We start from the raw sequence: 9,795 nt of genomic DNA, 5'->3' as shown, positions 1-9,795 counted from the left end.
TTTTAAACTTAGACTCAGAGCGCGAATTTTACTAAACCGTAGGGATTGTTTCTATATCTTTGTCTAATAAATATCAAAGACATGGTTGTTTGCAATATGACCGTTCCTATTTGGATCATTTTAATGATTATCTACAAGATACCGTCTAGGAGTGTAACTGAGTTAAGTATGTTTAACTTGAAACTCGACTTGACTAAAAAACACGAGCTCAAAACTTGACTCGACCCTTAATTTTCAAGTTCGACCTCATACTCAATGAAGTAATTGACACTTTCGAGCTCGACTTGACTTGATTAATTATTAAAAAATAAAATAATATTAATTTGCAATAGAAATATGATTAAGCTCGTGAGCTGGACTCGACTTGGCTTAATTATGTCAAATATAAATATATCTAAGCTCGATTAAGCTCGCGAGATTCACAAACCGAATAATCTAATAATTAAGCTCGACTTGATAATATACTCAAATAGCTCGAGCTCGAGCTCAATCTCGAGTTTCAACTGTGAAAGATATGAATATAATTCATTTTTCATGAATTATATGATATTTCAAACACACATTAAAGAGCTTTATTAATTATTATTTAATGTTATAAATGTTGATGCTGATAAATTAGTTTAACATTATTAGGGTGGAGGATATTCATCCCTTCCAACTCATTCAACCCATTTGTCAGCTTCATATTAGTTTTTCTCTCTTCTTTCTCTTTCATCTTTCCAACCCGCAACATATAGAAATTTATTTTTTCAAACTCACACAAGTCATTCAATTAAAAACATACAAAACTATCTGCATACAAGTTCTTAAGCATGAAGTACAACTAAAACGAGAGAGAGAGAGAGAGAGAGAGAGAGAGAGAGCTTTGGGGGTTCGGTTACTCGCCTCACCTCACTTCAGCAGTACCAATTGAAGCTCGGACATGTCATCTTGGAGGTACTGAGGTACCTCCAACCCGCTTCTACACCTTCCACCCTTATAATTATTTCTTATAACCGATAAAATTTAGATAAGATGATTATATATAAATATCTTAAACAATATAATCTCAGACTTTATAAGTCCTCGTAATTGAATCCTACCGGTTACTATACGAAATAGGGTTAAATTAAACGTCCAACACCGAAATAGTGGTACGGTGTGTGAGGCTATGAGCCATGCGGTTTACCTTTTTTTAATATATTGCGATAAAAGAGGAGAAAGTGTAAATCATCACTGCTTTAGGGGGTATTAACAATTTAAGTCAAAGTACAGGGGAGATATTTGTATGGATCGTCAAATTGTGCCTCCCAAAAAGCCTCTCCATCCATGGAACACGAACAAGAACGAGCTTTTATCCAGGAATTCGAGCAAAATATCTCAAGCTAGTGAACTCGTTTGTTGTCTTTCATATACACTTCAAAATTCTACCGATTCCGGCTAGCCGGAGATTAGAGAGGTAAGCCTATTACTGACGTTCATCTGTTTATACTGAAAACCAGGTACTATGAATGTTTCGTTTCGTTTCGAATCTCTGATGTGTTTTTATATGATAAACCTATACAATTCCTGAAGTCGAATGTAATCCTTACAATTTTCAAATTAGGTCAATGTTGTATGCCGTATCAATCCCTAAACCTTGCTTATCTTATCCAAAAACCACTTTCCACTCCCAAAACCCTCAAAATCTCAAAAGAGGCGTGCTTCGTGTATCAGCTACTTTACCGGAATCTAATGGGGTTAAAGTAGAGTACACTCCATGGCTAATTGTCGGATTGGGGAATCCTGGCAACAAGTATCACGGAACTCGCCACAATGTAAGATTTTCGTAACCCAATTCTCTGAATTTCAAATTCGAGTTATTAGGCTTTAGGGTTTTGTTTTGTTGATATGTCTCGACTCTAAAATGAAGTGCTTTTCAAACTTATATGATTAGGTTGGCTTTGAAATGATTGAACGCATATCTCAAGAAGAAAGGATTGTGATGAACACTATACAGTCAAAGGCTTTGGTTGGAATAGGTATACAAACTTATTAATTTGAAACATTTCTGATAAATTCAACATCAGGTATTCATCTAAACCTTGTTTTCTGCAATCAGTACAGGTTCTATTGGAGAAGTACCTGTTCTGTTAGCAAAGCCTCAAGGATACATGAATTTTAGTGGAGAATCGGTTGGTTTTCACTTATAATCCATACTATATATTTTAACATATTTTTGACAATGGTGTTTTGTATAAAAAAAAAACAAATAATTTGTTACTTGTTACCTATTTATGATATTAACCCTGTATTGTAATCTTATTTAACTAGGTTGGGCCCCTTGCTGCATATTATCAAGTACCATTGCGTCATATTTTACTGGTATTTCTTTCACCCTATAAAGTAGAACATGGCAATAGATGTACATATAGGGATATTTTTGTAATTTCCTTATGTAACTTCATGTATTATCTATTTAGATATATGATGAGATGAGCTTACCAAATGGTGTTTTGAGGCTTCAACCTAAGGGAGGTCATGGGTATCATAATGGGTAAATTCATTTACCAATCTTGATGAACTTAATGTAAAAAAAAAAAAAAAAAAAAAAATTATCTAAAATTAATTGATAACGTTTTTTTTTCTTTTTAATTTAGAGTGAAGAGTGTTATGGAACATTTAGATGGTCGCCGTGAATTCCCTCGGTTCTGTATAGGAATTGGGAATCCACCTGGCACCATGGACATGAAGGCCTTCCTTCTGCAGAAATTTAGTGACGTGGAACAAAAAGAGGTAAAAAAAATAGTTTTGTATTTGGCTTGCATTGACTGACTGACTGGGACTGATGTCACTAGGACAAATAATGTAACTTTATGTCTCATCCAAAAGGTGGGACATGGACTGACTCTTAATCTGTTGTTTGTGCAAAAGACGTGAATGCCCTCCACATAGCAGTAGAATTAACTGTATTGAGATTTATGGAATTTGCAGATAGATGGAGCGTTGGCACAAGGGGTAGATGCAGTGAGGAGTTTGGTATTGAACGGATTCAACGATAGGATCACGAGGTTTAATTTAGGGCAAAAATACAAATACAACAAAGTTTGAGCATAAACTCATTGTGTACTTATTAACCTCATGGATTTTAAATTATTATTTTAGAAGGGAAATACAATGAGATCAATGTACCTTTACACCATGCTTTTTCACTTAGTTTCATTTGCTTTTATCCCCACAATAATAACATAAAATACTCAAAAGCTTGTTTTGTATCGGACCTAAAGCTACTAGCCTACTATGTCAGATATAACCCCTTCAACTTTCAGGAATGTCCAAAACAGCCCTTGTATCTTCTTCTTCTTCCTTTTTTTTATATTTTTGGCAAAAAATAATGTGTATCTCAAAAAGGGATTCAATAGAAATATACAAAATATTGTTTGCCAAATTAAATGTTACATACAAGGATCTTTCGCTCCAATACGCATTCAAAGACTGCAAATTAAACGCCAAGGTTGACAAAGCAAAAACATGTTATTTGTCCATATTGCCCCTATCCGAGAATATTACAAGAAGTGTTATGTACACAATGGCCCGCTAGCTGGCTAACATTTGAGCACACTGACCGTAAAAAGTAGGGGTGTGCAATAAACCGCATAAACCGTCCGCACCGCACCAAACCGCACCGCATAACGCGGTTTAAAACACTCGAGGTGCGGTTTGCGGTTTGTATTTTTGTTAAACCGCATTATGCGGTGCGGTTTACGGTTTACGATTACAAAATTGCGGTTTAAACCACACCACATTCATCAAATCAATTAATGATTATATATATATATATATATATATATATATATATATATATATATATATATATTCGAAAATATTTTGACATGTCCTAAATTAGTGACACTATCTTAAGTTTTTGAAATGTAATCTTAATTAATCCAAAATTTAACACATGTATCATATTTTTTTGTCTCAAATTCATTTTCAACTAAGATTCGGTGACCATTATTTTACGGTCACTATGTTTTCTTTAACTTATGTATATTTATAAGTAGTTAATGTATATTCATAAGTAGTTAATGATCACAATTCTTTCACCATCAAATTTCTTAATGACCACTTAGTGAGCCGTTAGTGATCACAATGATAGTATTATCATTAAATTTAAAGTAAATAATCAGTCAAACCGCATGTAAACCGCATAAACCGCCCGCACCAAACCGCACCGCATAATGCGGTTTTGAACGTTTGCGGTGCGGTTTCTAAGAAACTCAAACCGCATATGCGGTGTGGTTTGCGGTTTTGGCTCTAAACCGCATCAAACCGCACTGCGCACACCCCTAATAAAAAGTGCAATTTATTAGAGCACACTGACCCTAAAAAGTGCAATTTCATCTGAAACCGAAACTTTCATACTATTCATTTGAGGCTTAACCGTAGCTTGTTTTTTGAAAGATACCATATATCGGAACCAACTAGCGATAGAAAATTTTGGTTGAAAGTGAAATGGTTTTCTTGTTTTAGACTTTTGTATTTGTACTTGTTTTTAATTCTGTAATGACTCTAAAACAGCAAAAATAATATTGTTTAATAAAGAAGATTATTTCCTTCTACAAACCATAAACACTTGTCAAATTTAGAGTATCTTTTTCCCTATTTGTGGCGAGTTTAGGTCATAAATGACATCTCTTCCACAATCATATCATTTTTCTTAATTTTGTCAACAATCATGAAGTTTCAGCAAATATACAAACGTAAAGGGGGTAAATTGGAACATGCCAAATTTGGCTGCTTTTAATCGAGTGCATACTCCCAAAATTCAATAAGAACGTTGGAAAGTGAAATTAAGAAATTAAAAAGTACACTTTACCCCCCTCCCCACCTCCAGTCTCATAAATTAGACCGTTGGAGAACTCTTTCTTTTTAAAACAAAGAGCACCCTTCAACACCATTAACGACAAATCACATTCTGAACTTCCGATCAACGATGGCCGGAGAAAAACCCTCCGCCACCACCTCCGATCACCTTTTCTCCATTCTCGATCCTAAATCTCTCATCCTTTCACAATTCAGAGACACCAAAAACCCTAATTTCTTACATCTCACTACCGACAGTTTCATCATGGAGAGAGGACCCAGATACGAAGCTTACGCCGATCTTCGAGAATCAAAGCTCAGGTTGAAATCCATGGCTAGCTCACCTCAACGACCACCTAAAGATCATCGTTCTGGAAATATCTCCACCACGCCGGAAACTCAACTGAAAGCTCCGGCAAAGCGGCGGAAAGGGTCGTCTATTTTGACACAATCTGTTCCGGACTTTTCGTCTGCATTGAGGAAAGAGAACAGGAAGCCGGCACTTCCACCGGTGGCAGAGAAATCTGCAACACCACCGGCTAAGAGTTCTTCGAGATTATATGAGATTAATGCGAAGTTGATAGGGAGTAAGTCGTCTGTTTCCGGCGAGAAGAGCGGCCGTGGGATGTTGACGGCGAGAAAAAGCTACGCAAACATGGATGAATTGAAGAAATTTTCCTTGGCAGCGGCAAACGCCATTAATGGCGAAAACAAGGGCGGGAGGATCACCGGAAACAGGGGCGGAGGAAGGACTACTGTGCTGGGGAGTAGACAGTTTAATTGAATTCTACTTTACTAATATTCAATATTTTTTATTTTTTCGATTTACTTTTACATTTAAATGAGGTTTTGATTTTAAAAATCTTCTATTATTCTTATTATTTCTTTTTTCATATTTTGGTTGGATTTGTACAAAGTTTTTGAGTGGGCTTCCGTATGTAATATTCGTGTAAATCCTTGGTATATTGATTTGCTTTGGAAATTAAGTAATGAGATTTGATTTGATATGATTTCTAGTTTTATAAAAGTTAATATTATTTTTATAAATTTAATTAAGGAAGATTCGTATAAAAGAGTTATATGTATAAATACTAAGACGACATAACCCAAATGGGATACTAATCTATTTCTCAAATACAATAAAAACAATCTTAATTCGGGTTATAACTAAGAAACAATTAGTACATGAAGTGTTTGGAGGCATGTTTTTAAGATGATCACTGTGATATATTTATAAACTAGATTATGACTCGCGTTAAACGCGGAGGAACACATAAAAAAATAAGATAAAGCAACATAAAGAGACTTTATATTATTGATTAATATAATGTGTAAATTAATAAAACGAAATGTCTGATTATTTATAATTGTTGAAGGACCTTTTTGTAGACAATATTTTTTGTTTTATTGGTTGAACGACCTTCCTCGTCACATATGAATACCTTCAAGCTTTTTTTACTTATCACGTGAGAAACAACTACATATAACTGACAATGAGTGAAGAATAATATATATCAAACACTCAATACGATTATGGAGGGAATAAACGCAATATACAAGAGTAGATTTGTGATGTCAGACAGTGGTGTGGAACAATAGTATATATCAAACACTTAATACGAAATTTAAAGCTTTTATTCTGTTAACATATGCAAACCATGTATACTTATACAAATTTAAGGAAAGTATAAAGATAATACGGAACTTAAGGAAAAAATGAGTTATACAAATCGTACATTATAGACATTTAAGTACTGAAAATATAAAGGTAATATATAAATATGAATTTTACCATTTATGATGTCAATGGTGTGGTTGGAGAAGAGTTAATGGGTAAAACATTACTAACAGGATTTTTAGGTTTTTTCTTTCTCGAAACATATGAAATGTCACTCATTTCAATATGTTTTATTTGGTTTGTGTTCTTGGTTAAACACGTGTGACTCAACCAAGTCCTCTTAACTCTACTTTTGTGTGCAACCTAATATTGGGTAGGGATTCGTAGAGAAAAGAACATGAATTGATTTAACAAAAGAAAATGAATTGGTTTAATGAATAAGAATTAATGAACTTTTTTTGCAAATAGTTTAAGGTTTACAGTGACTCAACCAACTGCAACAATTTACAGCCATTTGTTTTATTTGAATTGCAAAAGAGTTCAAAGTAATTAAGTCAAGATCAAAAGACAAACAGAGGTCGCCTTTTTATATAACAAAACATACAAAGTAGATTATTTAGCTTAGAAGTGTTATATTTGATAATAACATATACATGATGCTTTTGATATAGGACATGGAATCAAGTGTTGCAATTTTCATTCCTATCAAAATATAGTCAATGACACATTATAATACAATGTACAAAAGAAATTATATATATATATATATATATATATATATATATATATATATATATATATATGTTGTATTAACATTTTACTTGGGTCAAAATGGTAATAAGAAATCTAAAACATGCTACTATTACATTTTATTTTTGATAAATATATAAAATATATAGCTTTTATATAAATAAACTTGGGTAAATATCTTATTTTATACAAAAGTTTTATAGTCTAACATGGTTTAACAATTTATAAAAACAATAGTTGGTAAAAGTTGAACTCTTAGTTCAAATACACTTTTTTCGTACTTACTCTACAACACCTTTCTGTATAAATTGAATTAATATTATATTATTTAATATATATACAATTAAATCAGTATTCACAGATCCTTTGTGTGTGACCTTTCTTGTATCTGAAGCGCCGCCTATAACCACACCATTAGAATTTGCATCAAATTTATATCTAAGTTAAAATGAAAATACCTCTCGAAAGTTAACCTATAATGATAAAATACTTTTAATTTACCCACAAAAAATAGACTTGTATTTTGTACCAAAATAACAATGTACTTACATTTTGAAAACAAACTCAAAGTATGTTGTTATGACGGAAAACTAATGATTGTATTAAGCCATTGCACTTTCACTTTTTAGTATGAAGACATTACATTTCAAAAAATTTTCCAGTTATATCAAAGACGAAGATAAACACACACACACACACATAGAGAGAATGAAGCAATGTAAAATGCTTTTGTAGCTAAATTGTATATTCAACTAAAGCTAAGGCAATCATTTGATAGAGCATTCAATAACCATTAAAATCCCCCATGTGACCCTACCACTCCTAAGATAGGAAGTTGGAATTAGTTTACTAAAAAAAGTCAAAACATAAAAAAAATGATGATCTTTTCATGCCAACATTTGTATTCATGGTGGAAAAGTAGTTAATAGTTTAAATTATAATATTGTTTTTGAAAACTCAGTTGATGAAAGTGATGTAAATTAATAGAGAGTTCACAGTGAGAGATTTACGTTATATAATGTTAACAGTGAGAAATTTTCATGCCAACATTTGTATTCATTGATTCAAGTTTTCTTGGTTTCTAGAAGGAATCCTTTTTATTTATAATGTTAATAGTTAACATTCAGATTTATGTTCATATAATGATTTTCTGAAAATATAATCACAATTTAACCTAATGAATCAATTCAACTATGATAATAATAATGAAGAAAAAAAACATAACGAAACAAAAAGAAAAAAAAAGTTCAAAAAACATATTGAAAACACGATTCCATACATGAGTTGCCCCATTTTACCACTTTTTTCTTCAGATGTTATATCATTTGTCTCAATGCTTCCCACTCCCTAAAGATCATCCACCCATTAAGATTGTGTGCATTAAATATTTTAAATGTTTTATTATGCAACAAGATATGAATAAAAAAAATATATAAATATTCATAGACTTACCTCTGGTTGAACACATTGTCTCAACTTGCTAGCACGATCACCAACACTTTTTAAAAAGAGCATGTGTTTTACTATTCTGTTCTATCCAGCAGACCATCAATGCTACACTGCAATTCAAAAAAATTAGGATATGACACAAAAGGGCAATTTAGTAATTTAAAGAAGAAGAAGAACCTTTGTTCCATCTAGACCAAGTTCCTGCAAGTCCTTGAGCCGATCCTAAATCAATTGTCTGTCTCAAGGTCTAGCCTTCTGTTTAGCACCCGGTTTCCCCCTTCGTTTATTGGCAATTGACAATTTTGCCCCTCTACTCTTTTGTTCTTCTTCCTCTTTCACTACATCACCTTCACCCTCATATGAAATAGCAGAAGTTGAACAAATATCATTATGACTTGTCACCCTGCTAAAAACCTCGGGTACTAAATGGTCATTAAATACTGAACTATCTCCCTCAAAGCCTCCATTTTCATTTATATTTTTTCTTTTTGTCAAAGAAGAAAAATGGCCAAATGAATTACTAAGTGAACTTTCACCACTCGTTTGGATACAAGGATTCATATTTACCAAAAGATTTTCCACATTCTCATTGGAAAAAAACCATTCCATTGGTTTTACTTTTACTATCATCACCAATGGAAAGATTTTGGAAAGAATCATCTGCGGGCCCCATAAAAGCCGGACCGAGAGCTTTATGCAGCTCACATTCTTTAGGGAAGCTTAAAAACGGGCCCACATCACTGATTATAAGTCCATTGTGGTTTGACTAGTTGACTTCATCAGAACTCTTGTTGTTCTCCATGAATGATGGGAACTCATTGAAGCTTTGCATAATGAATGATGATGTAAATTGTTGATTTGTTGAAAAAGTATCAGAATAACTCATGAAATCTTGATGTGTGAAAAATTCGTTTTTGATATAGTTGGACATTTTTGCATCCTTAGGAAGCTGGAAGATTCATTGCGGATTAGATCATTAGATCAAAGTGTATAATAAAGTGCCAGCTGGCAGAAATTAACATGACATGAAGGAATGAAAGCATACATACGTGTTCTAATGACCCGAGTTGTAGAACTCCATGTGGAGTAACAGGCACCAGTAAAATAGCCTACATGGTAGAAATCAAGAAACTATTAGTAAAAAAAAGTCAAGA

General features: G+C 33.0%; 2 protein-coding genes across 3 annotated transcripts; both read left to right on the top strand.

Moving 5' to 3' along the window:
- The first annotated feature begins 1,290 nt into the window (after positions 1 to 1,290).
- LOC145109003 (chloroplastic group IIB intron splicing facilitator CRS2-B, chloroplastic-like) lies at positions 1,291 to 3,160 on the top strand. 2 transcript variants are annotated; one of them, XM_079046103.1, is made up of 8 exons: positions 1,291 to 1,438; positions 1,586 to 1,796; positions 1,916 to 2,000; positions 2,086 to 2,153; positions 2,293 to 2,343; positions 2,442 to 2,515; positions 2,619 to 2,754; positions 2,953 to 3,160. In XM_079046103.1, exons 2-8 carry the CDS (start codon positions 1,590 to 1,592, stop codon positions 3,067 to 3,069), a joined length of 738 nt encoding a protein of 245 aa, XP_078902229.1. In that variant the 5' UTR covers positions 1,291 to 1,438; positions 1,586 to 1,589; the 3' UTR covers positions 3,070 to 3,160. The 2 variants fall into 2 exon arrangements, with proteins under 2 accessions (XP_078902229.1, XP_078902230.1); XM_079046104.1 differs by having other exon boundaries at positions 1,301 to 1,481.
- A 1,670-nt stretch (positions 3,161 to 4,830) lies between these two features.
- Positions 4,831 to 5,829, top strand: LOC145169120 (homeobox Hox-B3-like protein). The gene has a single exon (XM_079087691.1). The coding sequence runs from the start codon at positions 4,955 to 4,957 to the stop codon at positions 5,606 to 5,608; it is 654 nt and encodes a 217-aa protein (XP_078943817.1). The 5' UTR covers positions 4,831 to 4,954; the 3' UTR covers positions 5,609 to 5,829.
- The last annotated feature ends 3,966 nt before the right edge of the window (positions 5,830 to 9,795 follow it).

This window comes from Lactuca virosa, chromosome 4, assembly GCF_052849685.1.
Source record: "Lactuca virosa cultivar CGN04683 chromosome 4, Lactuca_virosa_CGN04683_v6, whole genome shotgun sequence".
Taxonomy (NCBI): domain Eukaryota; kingdom Viridiplantae; phylum Streptophyta; class Magnoliopsida; order Asterales; family Asteraceae; genus Lactuca; species Lactuca virosa.
The sequence above is the reverse complement of the archived record's forward strand: the minus strand, read 5'-3'. Positions and strand labels throughout refer to the sequence as shown.

Bases quoted from the DNA above. Each gene is read 5' to 3' on its own strand.
- LOC145109003 (XM_079046103.1), top strand. From the start codon at position 1,590: ATGTTGTATGCCGTATCAATCCCTAAACCTTGCTTATCTTATCCAAAA. The intron at 2,001-2,085 runs GTATACAAACTT...CAATCAGTACAG, and splicing joins AAAGGCTTTGGTTGGAATAG to GTTCTATTGGAGAAGTACCT. The intron at 2,344-2,441 runs GTATTTCTTTCA...TTATCTATTTAG, and splicing joins CATTGCGTCATATTTTACTG to ATATATGATGAGATGAGCTT.
- LOC145169120 (XM_079087691.1), top strand. From the start codon at position 4,955: ATGGCCGGAGAAAAACCCTCCGCCACCACCTCCGATCACCTTTTCTCC.